The sequence below is a fragment of the Oryctolagus cuniculus genome, chromosome 21 (assembly GCF_964237555.1).
Source record: "Oryctolagus cuniculus chromosome 21, mOryCun1.1, whole genome shotgun sequence".
NCBI classification, from domain to species: Eukaryota; Metazoa; Chordata; class Mammalia; order Lagomorpha; family Leporidae; genus Oryctolagus; species Oryctolagus cuniculus.
Genome location: NC_091452.1, coordinates 1679098 through 1695309, shown reverse-complemented (window position 1 = coordinate 1695309; position 16212 = coordinate 1679098). Strand labels below are relative to the sequence as shown.

The following is a 16212-nucleotide window of genomic DNA, read 5'->3' as shown; positions in this document are numbered from 1 at the left end:
GTCCACTCTGCCCCAAGCTCATCACCACCCCCAGCCGTGGCCCCAAGTGTCCCCTGAACACCTCCGTTCCCTGACTCCCTCCCTGCCCGCCTCTCCTTGTTCCTGTTCACCTGTTTCCAACTGTGGGCACCATCAGGAACGAGCTTCTATTATGTTAACCTTCGTGACTTTATCAAGAAATAAAGGACAGCAGAAAACATGGACAGTGACTTCTCAGGGCCCCCGCGTGTGGATTCTGCCCGGGGCGTTGTCCCGGGTGATGGGAGCCTTTGACGGTGAGGCCCGGGCTGCAAGTTTCAGACCTCGCTTCTGAGTGCTGAGGTCCTGGCACCGCCCGGTACATTCTCGAACCTGAGGCATGGAGGTCCTGGTGCCATGGGGCTCCCCGAGGGGCTCAGTCCTGGCTCAGGTCTTGCCTGGGCTTCCAGGGGTCTGTGTGGAGCCCAGCGCCCGCCCCCGGAAGAAGGAAGGGCTGGGGTGTGCGGAGCTGGGTCCCGGGCGTCTGCAGAGTCGTTCCCTTTCTGTCTGAAGGTGCACTTCAGCGTCGTCTGTGGCTGACCTGCTGGGGTCAGGTTCTTCCCACTCGCTTTGGTCTAAGAAAGCCCCTCTTCCTCCTTCACCCGCCCTGCAGCCAGGGTGGACGGTGCTCTCCCTCCGGCCCCTGCAGTGCCGCTTTGTTGTCCCCCCCCCCCCCCCCCCGCTCCCTGAGGACAGCCCTCCGTGCTGGTGTGTGACCGCCACGTGAAATGCCGTTCCCCCCCGGCTCTCAGGCTGGTTTTTCCCTTCTTCGGTCCTCAGTCCTATCGCAGTGCGCCTGGCACGGGCCTGCTTGCGTTTCCCAGGCTGGAGCTTGCTCAGCTGTTTGTCTCTGGGCGTGTCTTCCCCAGGGTCCGGGAATCCACGCCACCATCTCTTGAAATGCTTTCTCCGCCCCGCTCCCTCCACTTCCTCCCGGCCCCAGTGAGCGGGATTCCGATCCTCTGCCCTTCCTGTCGTCCCGCTGTGGTCCAGGCTGGGTGATTTCTGTCCTCCCTTGATGGCTCTCCCTCCTGGTGGCCGTCTTTGTCCTGGAGCCCGTTCGCTGGCATTTTTATCTTGTTATCGTGCTTTTCACGGTTAACTTCCGTTTGATCGCCTGTCTCCCGCGTCTTCACTGAGACTTCCTGTTTGGTGTTGGTCTCAAGCGTGTCTCTGAGGGCTCCTGGAAGCGTCTTCCCAGTGGCTGCCTTGGAAATCCTGTCGGGTGTCCACTTCCTGTGTCGCTCCCCATTGGTGTCTGTCACCTTTCTCATCCAAGTCGACATTCCCTGGTTCTCAGTACAAGAGGCCCTTAGCCGTCTGGGCACTTGATTAGGAGACATGGTGTGGGGGTGGTGGGGAGGGGCCCAAGGTCCACAGCGGGAGGGGGTGAGTGGGAGGCTGTGGGTCCCCCAGCTCTGCCTGCTCCCCGGTCACTTCTCTCTGTGGCTCAGCGCTTGGGCTTCTGGGACACCACCCTGCCTCAGCCCAGAGACCCTCAACCTCCACTGGTGCCCGGGGAGGTGGGCCTGTGGTTCTCCCCATGGCGTTGGGGTGGGCGCCTCTGTCCGTCTGCATTGCCCCTTTCCTGGCCCTGGCCTCGAAGGTCAGGTGGCCCAGGAGAGATACTGCAGGCAGGCCGTGGCAGCAGGGCGGGTATGCACACCGGCTAGCAGCTGACGGAGCGCGGCGCCTGCTCGGTCAGAGCGGCTGCCTCTGTTGATTGTGAAGATTGGCCTAAGTCAGCCGCGAGGACAGGGCCTGCCAGTCAGAGAGGCTCGCTGGAGCCAGTGGCCGCTTGGACACATCAGCAGCTGTGGCCGCTGGCCGTGAGGGGTTGGATCTGGGCCCCCGCTGAGGAGGTGGAGAAACGCGGTGCTCCCCGAAGAGGTCAGCTCCCGCCTCCCTGGTGCTGGCTTCGTGAGCAGCAGCCCTGGGCCGCTTTGCACGTAAGGTCATGTCAGACCCCACCTCCTGCCCGTGACCTTCCCCTTGACCCCGGGCCAGGCCCATAGCCTGGCCTCTCTGAGCCTCATTCACCGGACAGAGGGCAGAGCAGGCCCGAGTCCTGAGGACCGCTGGCCGTGGCGTCCCCTCCTCCCGGTGCCTTCTGTGCATCGTGGCTCCCCACACGCTGCTTTGGTTGTGGGAGCTGGCGCCCCCCAGGGAGTTCCCGGTGGCGTGCCCGGCGTTGTCTGCTGGGGGTGTCGTGCTCCCCCTCCTCCTGTTGCAGACTCTTGCAGGTCGCTCGTCTAGCACAGTGGGGCTCATGGGGTTAGGATCCGTGGTCAGGGACGCTCCCGGCTCCCAGGGCGACGGCAGTGACCTCCCAAGCACCCCCGGGACCCTCCTCTTGCCCTCCCCTGGTGACTCAGGCTGGACTGAGGTCCAACAGGAGGCAGGGAAGGCGGGCAGCGTCCAGCCTGGACTCAGAGCGCTTGCCCCGTGTGCCCCCGTAGGCGTGATCTGCTGCCTGCCGTCGCCTCCCTCGCCTGCCAGCTCCCTGCTCCCGGGCGGAGTTCAGTGGCGGCAACCGGGCGGAACTACTCAGATCTCTGGCCGAATCAAGGGCCTTTCCTCTGCTGCCCGAGACTGCGTCTTCCAGAGAGAACCCCGCTCTGATGCTGACTCAGCGCACACCGTGGGTTCACAGGAGGTTGCGAAGGGAGTTACACGCGGCTCTCCAGTGGCTAAAGGCGGCAGAATCCCGGCTCTGTCCCTCTCAGACCAGGGAGTCGACAGGGGTCCCACGAGCGTGGGGGGCTCTGTGCCCACTCCACACAGGCGCAGCCCATGGAAACCGCTGAAGTCAGGACACGGAGCCGGCGAGCACCCCAAGGTCTCTGTCCCGCCGCTTCTCCTCCCCAGCATCCCTGGTTCCCGGCAACCAGATGCCGTCTCGTACGCCTTTCGGAGATCCTGTTCTCTTCCGAGAGCGTATGTGGGGGCGTCCAACAACAGGCAGCCGTGCGTGGCGGGCTCTTTGTCCTCAGTGTCACATCACTGGGGTCTCCCAGGCCGTTCTGCCTGTCCCGTGTTCTTCCTCTTCGTTACTGAGCCGCCCCCCCCCCCCCCCCCCCCGTGGCACGGATAAACCACTGTTGAACCTTTGCCCACCGAAGGGCATTCTGGTTGCTTTCAGTCTTGATGGCTATTAAAAATGCAGCTGCCGCGAGCCCGGGTGCACATGTGCCCTCCTCTGGGCTCCATGCTGTGGGCGTGTCGCAGGTCGCAGGGCAAGAGTGCCGAACACTCCCAGAGAGCGTCCCCACTGTCTTCCCGGAGGCTGTGCCGACGCGTGCCCCACCGCGACGTGGGAGCCATGTCCTGGCCCATGTGCCAGCATTTGCTGTGCTTGGTCTTCTAGTTCAGACATTCTCATCAGGTCATAACTTGAAATTTCCTGATGGTTAGCGATTCTGAAAATTTATGCTTAATTTGCAGTCTGCATTTCCTCTCCACGGAAGTGTCTCTTCACATGGTTGCCCACGTTCTAATTGGATTCTTTTTTTTTTTTTTTTAACCGTTGTGTTTTGAGAATTGATAATTTATTGCAGATACAAATTCTCTGTCAGCAGTGTGGGTTTTTCCCCCAAGATTTATTGATTTGCCTGAAAGTCAGAGTTACAGAGACACATGCAGAGAGAGACTTCTGTCTGCTGGTTCACTCCCCAAATGGCTGCAACAGCCGGGCTGAAGCATGGAGCTTCTTCCAGGTCTCCCGTGCGGGTGCAGGGCCCAGGCACTTGGGCCATCTTCCACTGCTTTCCCACGCCATCAGCAGACAGCTGGAATGGAAGAGGAGCAGCTGGGACACAAACTGGCGCCCATATGGGATGCTGGTGCTGCAGGCGGAGGCTTAGCCCACTATGCCACAGCACTGTCCTCAGAGAGGTCTTCTATCTGCTGGTTCACTCCCCAAATGACCACAATGGCCAGGGCTGGGCCAGGCCAAAGCCAAGAGCCAGGAGCTTCTTCCAGGTCTCCCACGTGGGTGCAAGGCCCAGGCACTTGGGCCATCTTCCACTGCTTTCCCAGGCCGTTAGCAGGGAGCTGGATCAGAAGTGGAGCAGCTGGGACTCAAACTGGTGCCCACGTGGGATGCTGGCCCCGCAGGCAGTGGCTTCACCCTCAGGCCCGACTGTGCGTTTTGCAGATTTTTTCTCCCAGTCTGTCCCTTGCCTCTTTATCCTCCTGACAGAGTCTTTCACAGAGCTGGACATAACTGCCGGGGAAGTGTGACTTCCTGACCTTTGATGTCATGGCTGTCCCTTTGAGGTCACCCTTGCGAGCGCTTCAGCGAGCGCCGGGCCCGAGAGCCTCTGCTGTGTGTCCATGTAGAAGTCGTGGCTTCGTTTCCCATCTGACCTCTGCTCCGCTTTGAGGTTCGGGTGTGCTGTGTGGTGTTCGCTGCTTGTGGGACAAACGCTCCTCCCTCCGTGGGCTGCTGCTGCTCTCTGTCAGAAGTCAGGGCCGGGGCCAGCGCTGTGGAGCAGCAGGCAAAGCCGCCACCTGCAGTGCTGGCCTCCCACAGGCGGAGTCCCGGCGGCTCCACTTGCGATGGGGTTCCCCAACGCCTGGGAAAGCCGTGGGCCCCTGCACCCATGGAGGAGCCCCGGAGGATGCCCTGCCTCCCGGCTCCCGGCCTCAGCCTGGCCCAGCCCTGGCTGCTGCGGCCATCGGGGGAGTGAACCAGCGGTTGGAAGATCTCCATTTATGTCTGTGTCTGTCTCTCCCTCTCTCTGTGGAACTCTGCCTTCAAGTAAATAAAATACGTTTTTTAAACATCAGCCAGTGTCACCGAGCGGCAGCTCTGGCGTCGGCTACTTGGGCGGCATTTGACCTTTGCGCCACTGGGCTGTGCCGGGCAGATCGCTGTCACTGTAGCAAGTCTGAAATCAGGGCGGGGGGGTTGTTTCTCGTCACACTGCTCGTGTTTCACAGTTGTCAGCTGTGGTCCCTTTGTCCTCACACGCCCTATGTCTACCAGAGCTCCTGGGGTGATCAGGGGTGACGTTAACCCGCACGCTGTTTGGGGAGACCTGACACCCCCGGGCCGGGTGCTCTACCCCCCGGGACCGTCTCTGCATTTACTCGGTCTCCTCTGATCCCTCCGCTCGCATTCTGCGCTTCTCAGTGTACAGAGGAGCCCGTGCGCCTTATGCGAAATTGACACGAGGTATTTTGGCTTTTGAGTGAGTGTTCACGTTATTACATTTCAGCGTCCATGTCCACGTGTTCATTGCTGGTATGTAGAAATACAACTGATTTCTGTGGCTTGATCCTGGACTCCGAGATCGGGCCGAACCCATGTCAGCCACGTGGAGGATTGTGTGACCTGCACAGAGGGGTTGTGAGTGCACACATTTGAGTAACTGTAGTGAGAGCAGGCGTCCTTCCCGGGTAGACGTGGAGCTGGCCGTGGCCGTCCACGCGCGCTCCGGGTGCCGCTGAAGACTTTTTCTTCTGTTTCCGGGTTCTTTAGGCTGACAGTCACAAACATGTTGGGTCTTGTTGGCGTGTTTTCTACATCGATTGGTTGGGTGATGAGGTTTTCTTTTGCCTGATAGGAGGGTGAATCACAGTGGCCCTTCCACACCTCCTGTTAGCCGTAGCCCGGCGTGACGGGCCGGCGGCCTCGTGTTTGTGAGCGTCTCCTTCCCCCACTGCAAGCTGCTCGCTTGTGCGGTGCCCAAGGCAGGGGACTTGAGGAACTCAGGGACACATTTGCCACTTGAGCCGTCTCCGCCCTGACGTCAGGGCAAAGGTCAGCCAGGAGTTTCTGGGCACCGGGGATTGAGACGCCTCCTGTCAGACACGTCAGCCTGGAGGGGTTTCCCCGCATACGCACATCGTGAGTTCCGCCCAACAGCCAGCTCTGGAGCCGCCGAGCCGGCCTCCCGGCAGGACGAGCAGTGCTAGGCTGGCTGCCGTCTCAGCGCTGGTTCCTCCTCACAGCGTTTATCTGCCCGCCCACCCCCTCCCTCCGTCATCTACCTGTTCCTTCATCTATCGTCTATCGATCCGTACATCATCCATCTTATTGGCTTGTTACCATCACCTATTTATCATCTGCTCCTGTCTATGCGTCCATACATCATCTGTTATCTGTCTAGCTGTATCTGTCATCTCCATCATCTATCCACCTGCTGTGTATTTATCATTGCCTGTCCGTCCATCACATCTGTGTATCTACTATCTATGTACCCATACCTGTTCCTCTGTGTGTCCGTCCATGTCTGTCCCTCCCTCCCTCCGTGTGTCTCTGCCCGTCTCTGTGCACTTACTTCTGCCTCCTCCACTCTCAGGGGTCTTTTTCTACGCCGTTCTCCGCTCGGCTGTTAGAGAAGCCAGGCGGATGTCCCACGGCCCACGCTGATGCCGTAAACAACCCACTTTGTGATCTTGCTGTTCCTAAACGGTGTCAGGATTTGGGGGTGATTTCTATTCTGTGCAGGCGGGGTGGCTCAGCAGAGGTGAGAAAACACATCAGCACAGGGTGGCTTGGGGAGTGATTGGATTCGGTGCTGTGGGTGCTGGGTTTGACTTTTCCAACCACAGAGTGAAAATTGAAAGCAAACCTGTTGGAGAGGAAGCTCAGGCCGTGCAGGCCCAGCAGTTTCGTTTCTCATCGCACACCTGAGTCAGTAGCCCCTGTGACAGTGGCAGAGACAGCTCCCTGGGGACTCGTGCCTCTGCTGCCGGGGCACGCATGAAGGACAAGTCCCAAGGATGTCGGCAAGAAGCAGCACACACCTCGGGACCCCTGCCTGTGGCTCGAGGAGTGGCCAGGAGGCCGAGGAGGCAGAGAGGCCCAGGCTGGTCTGTTGGGACCGGGGGCCATGTGCTCTCTGTCCTGAGAGAAAGGAGCCTCCAGAGGGTCTGAGTGAGGGGCAAAGTGGCCCTGAGGGTCAGCAGCCCTGGTGCCGCTGGACTGGGATGAACCAGCGTGGATGGGGCTGCCAGTGAGGAGGCGGGCGTCAGGGGCAGTGGGCTGCAGGGCCGGGCTCTGGCGTGCTCGGATTTGTGATGGGTGCTGTGTGGGGCGTTGCTGGGACTGGGATTCAGGAAGCAGAAGGACCAAGGCCACAGATGGGTAGGGCAGGCCCACGGTGGTGCTGGTGGGGAGCCGGGGCAGGCCCGTGGGGAGCCGGGGCAGGCCCGTGAGCCCCGGTGCGCAGGAGCGTGCCCAGCTGCAGGTGAGATCTGGGGACGTCTCTGCCGGGCACGCTGCCACCCGGAGCGAAAGTGGCTGCACTGTGAGAAAGAACAGGACAGTGAGTGACGCCCGGGCATCTTCGGGGCCCCGAGCAGGTGGCCTGGCCCCCTGGGGCCCCTCTGGGCACAAGGTCCAGCGTCTGAGCAGAGGCTGCAGAGTCCTGGTCCCCGCTCCTGGGCACTGTGTGCTGGCACCTAGGGGACATCTCAGGAGGCCTTGCCAAGCCCTCCAGCCCAGGCCACGTTCCTGGAGCCACAGCCCAATCACCAATCCTGGGCTGGTTCCAGAGCCCTGTGGAAACTCGGGGCTGGGACAGATGGGAGCGGATGGTGACAGGTTTGTCTGCTGTGTGTGCTGTGTCCAGTGCCCGAGGCCAGCACTGCGGTCTCAGTGGTCGGAGACCTAACTGCCCGCTGCAGGCACTGGACTTGCTTCCCCGCCGTGGGCCTGTTTGGCTGACCTTGCTCAGAACGGGACCTCAGATGTTCTGGGGCAGCTGCTCTGGCCAGCCCTGTCATGCTGTAGTGGCCTTCCCGACGTGGCCGTGACCGCCTGGCTGCACACTGTGACACAATGGCACACGCAGGCTGCTCTGTTCTCACCTGTCCCTCCCGACGGGGACGACTCCCTGGTCTGAGTGCACTTCTACCTTGCTCCTGTGAGCTGACTGTGGGGTGGATGGGGGTGCTTAGGGACCACGGGGAACCCCGCCTGCTTCTCTCTGGGTGAGACACCGTGCGCAGTCCCCACAGGGGTCCCCTCAGGCTCACGGGTGGGGCGTCCCCCTGGAGGAGGCGCAGGGGGCACTGGAAACCGGAACAGCCCTGGGGTTTCACCTCCGCTGGTGCTTTTTGCCTTTCTTTTAAAGTTGTATTTTAATTGTAGTTATTGAAAGAGAGCAAATCCAATAGCGAGACGGAGTGATCTCCCACCTGCTGGTCACCCCCCCAAGGCTCTCAGTAGTCAGGGCTGGGCCAGGCAGAAGCTGGGCCCCAGGAGCTCCACCCGGGTTTCCCACAAACGCAGCAGAGACCCAAGTACTGGAACCCTCACTGCAGCCACCCAGGGTGTGCATGAGCAGGAAACTGGGGTGGAGGGTGGAGGTGGGACTCGAACCCAGCACCGTGTGGGGTGCAGCTGTCCCAAGAACCCAGCACGCCCCCCCCCCCAGGGCCTTTCACTTCTGCCCATGCAAGGCCAGCAGGGTTCCTGCGCACAGGGTCTCAGAGGCCCCGGTGGGAGTTGTCTTCCTCCAGCGCCCCCTCTTGCCTGCTCCTCGAGGGTTAAAACCACGCCTGCCCCGTCCTGCTGCGGAACCCCAGGGCCTCGCCTCTGCAGACGTGTGGAGAGCATTCCCTCGGCCGCTGCTGACTCCGGAGCAGGGTTTTGCTTTCCAGCCCAGGAGCTGGACCCGCGATGGAACCGCTGACGTCCTTGGGGCGACCTTGGCTGGGCCCAGCAACCTCTTTCTGACCACACCATGGGCTTGTCCCAGGCTGGCTGGTTTTCAAACTCCCTCTGCAGAGGCCCCCAGCCCAGCCTTGGCTCTGCATCCCGGGAGGCCGGCACTTGGGGGCGGACGTGTGAGAACCTGGTCCCGGCTCCTCGGCTCACTGCATGTGTAGCATTTTCCTGTAAACGACACAAGTAACACAGACACACCTTCTTGCTAGGAACGACCCAGGACGCTGTGTGGGCTGAGGGTTTGGGCCCAAGGCCGCCTGGGCTGAGGAAGCATCAAGGCCGCCCCTCGCAGATGCTGGGCTGTTTTCTGTTATGTGAGCTCGGTGCTGCAGGTCTGCAGCCCCTGCTCCTCTGGCACAAGCCAGCAGGTAGACACGGTCGTGCCGTGGCCATGATTCCACAGTGGCTCTGCATTGGGAAGTAGGGAGGGGGCCATCGGGGGCTGAGAGGAGCCCAGGCGCTGGCCCCATGCCCCGGACTTCTGCTCCTGTCCTGGGCCCTGGGTCTGCTGTGCCACGTGCGGGGGGCTGCTCTGTGAGGCGGGCACCTCAGACACAGCCCCCTACAAAGTGCAGCCAGGACCCAGGGACCCTGTTCTGGGCCCTCAGCTTCTCGGCAGAAACGGAGGGTGGAGGAGGCTTCCCCGAGGGCCAGGCGTGCCAGCGGAGGCTGGTGCACCTGCTTCTGAGCCCCGTGTCTCCGTGGCGCGGTGCACGGCAGCGTTTAAAGCTGAGCGCCGGAAGTGCCCCTTGGAAATCAGCGATCTGCCTGCCCACCTTGCGTTCTGCCTCGTGTTTGTAGACACACCAGTGACTGGAGCGCTCACAGGAGCTGCCAGGCACAGGGGAGCATGAGGGCAGACACGGCGAGCCCAGGCCTCTGCCGGGGTTCAGAGGCACCTGCCGGGGCCCCGCCTGACGCCCGCGGGAGGCGCTGGGGAGCTTAGAGCAGGCAGGAGCAGCAGGGAGATGCCAACCGTGCTGCCGACTGGACTGATGGCCGTCAGCCCAGGGGGAGGGAAGGGCCTCCCCAGCAGCGAGGCTCCCAGCCGCGGCGTCTACGGTCAGAGCACAGCGAGTGCTGGGCAGTGGAGAAGGAGGTGCCGGACGAGGTTGATTGGGAATCTGTCAGCCGCCATTCATCCCAGGCCCCACGCTGCTGCGGGGCCGCCATGGTTTCCCGGCAGAGTCGCTGACTCCCTGAGCCTGGGGCCGTGGCTCCTGGGGTGGCCATGCCCCTCTGTAGGCCAGCGCTGCGACGCCAGAGCACCCTGAGCTGGCATCCGGCATCTAGTGAGCGCCTGCTGTGAGCCAGGCTGTCCGCCGAGGTCCACTGGGCTGCTGGGCGCACAGGGAGGAAGGGAGCTGAGCACTGACCGTCCCTCGGGGAACTGAGCGAGAAGGGGCGGAGCCAGGTGAGGGAGGGAGCCAGGCCCTGGGGGCACCTGGGTGTGTGGGCCGCTGTGACGTGGCCCCCGGGCTCTGAGGGGCCCACTTCCACATCTGTGCCGTGCGTGGGCTTCTGCACACGTCACAGAGCCCGTTTTCTTGTGTTTCAGACTCGTAAGCAGTACAGCGCGGCCACCAACGGGAGCAACCATGTCTTCCTGTACTGCGCCTTCCTGGACTTCAGGTACGGCCTGCGAGGGAGGGCGGTGCCTGGGGTCTCCGTCTGGGGCTTGGGAGCCGGCAGCTGCATCGTATAAATGCTGGGACGGCTCCAGATGGGACAGGACCTGTTAGAGATGACCTGCTGTCGCCCGCGTGGTGGGGACAGCCTCTTAGAGCCGACGGCCGTGGGGCAGGCAGGGGGGATGTGCAGGGGAGGCGGGGTCCTGACATCTTGGCCGAGCCCTGGGAGGGCTGGGGAAGCAGCTTGCTCTTGGCTGACACGTCGGCTGCCACCCTGGCACTCGTTCTGTGCAAACGCCCTGCCATTTTATATGCGGGATCTGAGCTGCCCACAGGGGTCCCGGAACCGACTCCCCCAGAGACCGGGGGTGTGAAGAGAGCGGAGTCCACTCTGCTGACCACGGCGGCTCTGTCTCTCTCCTTGTGCCCAGGAGTTTTCCTCTAGCCTGCTTGGAGGCTCTGTGGTTAGGTGCGTGTACAGCGAGGTTGCTGTGTCGTTAGGAAACCCAGCCCCCTCCGGCACGACGCGCTGCCTCCTGTCCGGGCGCTGTTCCGGCCTGCTCCGGAGGCCCGTGGGGCTGCCTGCCACATCTCTCCACCACCCTCTTTTTAAAAGATTTATTATTATTTTTTTTAACTTGAAAGCAGGGGGTAGAGGAGACAGAACTCTTCTGTCCACCAGTCCATTCCCCAAATCAAATGGCCACAGTCTCTCAGGCTCGGGTGGGAATAGGTCGAAGCCAAGAGCCAGGAACTTCTTCCCTGTCTCCCACCAGAAGTGGGCACAGGAGCCCAGGGACTTGGGCCACCTTCTGCTGCTTTTCCCATAGCAGAGAGCCGGATCGGAAGTGGAGCGGCTGGGACTCAAACCGATGCCCATATGGGATGCGGGCACTGTAGGCAGCGGCTTTACCCGCTACGCCACAGCACTGGCCCCACCTATGTATTTTTTTTTAAAGATTTATTTTAGGGGCCAGTGCTGTGGCATAGTGAGTAAAGCCCCGGGCTGTGGAGCTTCTGGGTCTCCCACGCAGGTGCAGGGACCTAAGCACTTGGGCCGTCCTCCACTGCTTTCCCAGGGGCATCAGCAGGGAGCAGGGTGGAAGTGGAGCAGCCGGGACTCAAACCGGCACCGCAGGTAGAGGCTTAGCCTGCTACACCACAGCACTGGCCCTGGGTCTAGTTCTATACTCTAAGAAATTATGCGAGTGGAATATCCACACGGAGTTCATTTAAGCCATAAAACACTGAAATTAAAGCAAACGTGCCCCGGCCTACGTCATCCCGACGCCTCCACTGTGTGGAGGAAGCGCGTGGAGGCTTCGTGGGGGCTGCTTGCCGCAGGCTGTGCCTGCTCCCGTGTTCTCTGCACGCGACAGACGCGGGTCGCGGGTGGGGGTGGTGCTCAGTCACCTTCACCCGCCCCGCGTCGTGCTCGCGTTGCCCCATGTGTAAACGCTTTCTGGCCGCACGCGGACTCCTGTGGACGCCCTGGCTGAGCGGCTGTGCCGGAGGTGGGCTCATGGCCGCACAAGTTTCATCTGTACGGGTGCTGTCCCAGTCTCCCACGGTGGCCGTGCCGAAGCCCCTCCCCCGGCCTCCTCGGGCCTGGCCAGCCCCAGACCCTTCCTGCCCCGGGTGTGTTCTGCTGAGCCCTCCCCTGGGGTGCGGGCAGGGGGAGCCCCACCCTGCAGGGCAGCTGGGGACAGCTGCATGCCGGTCCCCAACCAAGGGCACAGTGCCGCCTCCCCTGACTGCATCTCCTCTGTCCCCAGCTCCGGAGAAGGGGTCTGGTCCAACCAGGGCTGCGCCCGCACGGCGGGCAACCTCACCTACTCTGTCTGCCACTGCACGCACCTCACCAACTTCGCCATCCTCATGCAGGTGGTCCCGCTGCAGGTAAGAGCTGGCCTTGGGGCTCCGCGCCCGCAGGAGGGGCTGTGGGTGCCTGCAGGCTCCGGGCGCACAGGCTCCACGGGGGTGGTCTTCCCGGTGGATCCCACCCTCTCGGCCCTGTGGTCCAGAGCCCTGAACTGACTGGGCAGCTTCAAGGGCATTGCTGAGTCCATGGCTGCACAGCTGCCCCAGCATGCACAGGGAGCTGCCCGAGGGCTGATCCGGCCTCCATCCACGGTGCATTTGGCAAACACTGATGCCATGTGTGCAGGCCCCGGGGCTCAGCTGTGAACGAGGCAAACGGCACATTGCTGCTCTGGGGAGCGTGTTCTAGTGGGGAAGGCAGAGATAACAAAGACACCAGCAAAGCATCCTCCATTTCCAAGAGAGCTGGGCGCCGGGAGGGAGGTGCAGAGAGCGAGTGGCCGAGGACGACAGGAGGGGTGGTCTCTCCATCCTGTCTCAGGACAGCTGTGTCCGAGAAGCGGCCTCTGAAGGGCAGAGAGTACCTGGGCCAGCACCTGGCAAGTGCGGGGGCCGCGGGCAGGAAAGGGCTGGGCTGGGCGGGTGGAGGCAGCAGGTCCATCCCCGGTCGCCTTGGGGCACAGGAAGGAGTCGGGCTGGCCGGTGGGCAGAGCCTCCTCCTCAGGGCCCCTGCACGCTGAGAGCAGAGGGGCGGTCCTGTCCTGTCTGTGCCCCCGGGGGTCCGGGGCGGCCAGACGTGCACCGGGCATCAGTGGTGCGGGGGCAGGGAAGCAGCTCCATCCAGTAGGTTTGCAGAAAGAGAGCCACACGAGCACTGGAACCACAGAAACTCACTGCAGTCTGTCCCCGCGACCAGCACAGGTGACACCGATTTAGACTGTGGTGGGCGTCTCTGTGGGAGCAAATCACATCTACTCATCACCATAAAAGGTTCATCTAAAAATGGCTTAACATTATCCGTGCTAAAAATGAACACCTCATGAGCACCAGGGACGTGAAGGCGGCCCCCACGGGCAGATCGCAACCCAGGGCAGGGCCGGCACAGGCAGAGTCCTCGGCAGTGAGGGCTCTGCTCCGGGACAGGGAGCTCGCACCTCACGCGGTGCTGGGTGCACCTGCTGGCCGCTGGGTCCCAGCGGGCCCTCCCCTCTCTGAGCTCTCTCCCAGCCTCTCCGCACCCAGCTTCCTCCCGGGGGGCCGTGGCTGGAGACCCCCTCCCTCCAGGCGAGCATCCTGGCAGACAGTGGTATCTACCTGAGCAGCAGCTTAGATAGACGGGCGGATCTGGGCTCCGGTCGGGGGGAACAACCCCGGGTGAGGCCGGTCCCGTGTGTGAGTGTGTGTGTGTGTACACATGAGTATGTGCTCGTGCACGCGTGTACACACGGGCGGCTCCCACCTTGGTTTGTGACTGTTAGGCAGGTATAGAAGACCATGCCAGGCCGTGCAGAGAGAGGACCTGTGAGAATACTGTGCACGCAAGGGCATGGATTCCACGAGGGGATTGGACAAACAAAATCAGCAGAGCCCTCAAGGTCCTGTTCCGCTCGCAGCCCTGCCGTGGGCCCGCAGCGTGGATGAGCTGTCAGTGCCAGTGGGGGTAGAAGTGCCTCCTCCCTGGGAGCCGGGCTGGAAGCCGGTGCCTGCTGGCTCCGTCAGCCTTTTCAGCTGAGCCCAGGCCAGGGCCCCTCAGAGGGGCGGGGCTTGTGTCCTCTGTGAGGACGATCGGCAGGGGGTGCAAGGGAGCCAGACCCCAGCCGGGGGCCACCTGGCCAGGGCCACAGGAGGGGCTCAGGCTTGACCAGCCACAGCCACTCAGGGCGCCTCCGTGTCAGGATGGCCGTGAGGCAGAACGGGACGGGCCGTGTCTGAGGGTGCGGGGGTGGGGTGGACACTGGCAGCCCCTGGGCCACGCCCGACTCTGGTGCTGTGCTCCCCACCCTGGCGCTCGGTGCAGGGGGCTGGTGTGCCTGTCCCAGGTGGGAGAGCGGCTCCTGCCCTGCACCTGGTGGGCAGGGAGTCCATGCGGGGCAGGTGCCCCTGGGCGGGGCCAAGCGCTTCCCCAACCGCCAGAACCGCGGGCCGAGGCCATTGGCGGCCAGAGAGCAGACTGCATTTAGCTCGCAGGGCTTTGAATTAAAACAAGACAAAAATAGTTGTCAATACTTCAAAACCCAAAAATAGAAATGTCATTTTAAATTTTACATGCCTGGGTTTTGCTTTCTCAGAAGACCAGGCCGCACTGAGCAGCCACCGCCTGCACGGTGGGGCCTGGGCTCCGGCTCCGCGCTGACCCCAGGGCCCTGCTGATGAGCACGCGGGTGACAGCTGCCACTCAGCAGGGCAGGAAGCAGTGAGCTGCTCCTCCTTCCACTGAGGCGGGCGGTGGCGTTTCTGGGTCTCCTTGGCAGATGGTTGCCTGGCTTATTCCACGCCAAGCCCCAGGCGGCCTCGTGCACTTCCCCCAGGGCCTGCCCAGGGGCCTCAGAGTTTGTGGTCTGTGAGTCAGGCACCCACGTCCCCAAAGTCCGGGCTTTTCTTGGCGTTTCTAAATCTGGCCCCGGGGTGAAGGGGAGGACGCAGCCGGGGTGCGCCACACCTTCCCAGGGCCGCGGCACGGTGGGTAGAGGGCGTCCATGACCTGGGCCTGTCTCCACCCTGGACCGACGGAGGTGGAGCGAGGCCCAGTTCCAACACATGGCTGCAGGAAGGGCAGGGTGGCCATGCTAGGCCAGGGAGGCTGCTGGGAGCCTCACCTGCCGTGCCAGGGCGCACACGACTCGTGTCACAGCGGCCCCTCCCCATGGGGTCTCAGCCTCAGCCACACAACCTCCAGCAGGTGCCTGCCTGTGCATTCAGCCTGTCTGGGGGTGGGGTCGGCAGCACCCCCTCCCACTCCCCAGCAGGGCTCTGGTGCACTGGGGGCTTCAGCAGGGGCATAAAGAACCTCAGTTTCCCCGTCTGCAACATGGGTGAGGCCCCTCTCCTCGTGGGCTGCAGAGGGGGCCAGAGGAGGGAGGGTACTGCCCTGAGCACCCGACCCCATGCACTTAGCCCTGAGCACCCAGCTCCGAGCACTTGTGGGGGTGAGAGTCCTGTGGCCACAGGTCTGGGGCAGGCAGGGTGGTCTGGCACGTGTCTAGAGCCTGTGGGGAGAGGCCCCCCACCCCACCCCACCCCCCCACCGCTGCTGCCCCCTGCCTCTCCCCTCCCACCCTGCCTCCCTCTGGCCACCTCTCTGGGGTGGGCTGTTGACCGAGCCCCCTCAGTAGGGCCCCACTGCCACCCACCCCTGCCTGGAGTCCCCCAGGCTCTCTGGGACATCCGAAGTGGGCCCATGAGGGGAGAGCAGGTGTTGGTGTGAGACGCACCCCGGAGGGCAGGCCTGGTACTGCTGCCAGCCTGGCCCCGGCCCAGCCCCGCAGTCTGAGCTGGTCCTGGGCTCTGCTGTGGGAGGAAAGGCCGACAAGCTGTCATTTGTTCTAGAATGTTCGGGAAGTAGGGTCTGCTCTGTGACTGTGAACCACTCTGCAGAGGGGAGCTGTCAGCTGCCCCGGGGAGGGGTCCCCACCTCAGAGGCTCCTCTCTCAGGAGGGGTCTGGCTCTGTGGGGCCAGGACCAGGGTCACAGGGTGATGAGCCGGGCTGGGCAGGGACACCTCCATCCCCAAGGGCCCAGAGACTGAGGCACGGCTCCAGGCTCCTGCAGGGCAGCGAGGCCGAGGGCTGGTGTGGGCCCCGGCACACAGCCTGGAGCGCCGAGGTCGGGGGCGGGGGCTCCCTCGCCTGCAAGCTCCTCATGCTTTGCCCCCGGCGTGGGAGTCGGCCCGTGGGAGCCCCTGCCCGGGGCCGGAAGTGGGGGCCCACGGAGCTGAGGGCCCGCCCCGGGTGCACGGGACCTGAGCATTCCTTCAGCTGCTCCGTAAAGATGGTGCAGGCACGTGGGGAACAGCAGGAGCCCAGAGGGGCAGAGGCTGGGAGACGTGGCTCTCCTGTAAGC

At 63.0% G+C, this 16212-nt stretch overlaps 1 protein-coding gene across 3 annotated transcripts in view; it reads left to right on the top strand.

Annotated features, from left to right (window-relative positions):
• The window catches only part of ADGRD1 (adhesion G protein-coupled receptor D1), a 117559-nt gene that overhangs the window by 73941 nt on the left and 27406 nt on the right, over positions 1-16212 (top strand). For all 3 annotated transcript variants that reach the window (XM_070066276.1, XM_070066275.1, XM_070066277.1), the window contains 2 exons: positions 10260-10333; positions 12108-12231. In XM_070066276.1, coding sequence (XP_069922377.1) covers positions 10260-10333; positions 12108-12231 — 198 coding nt within the window. The remainder of the gene's footprint in view (positions 1-10259; positions 10334-12107; positions 12232-16212) is intronic.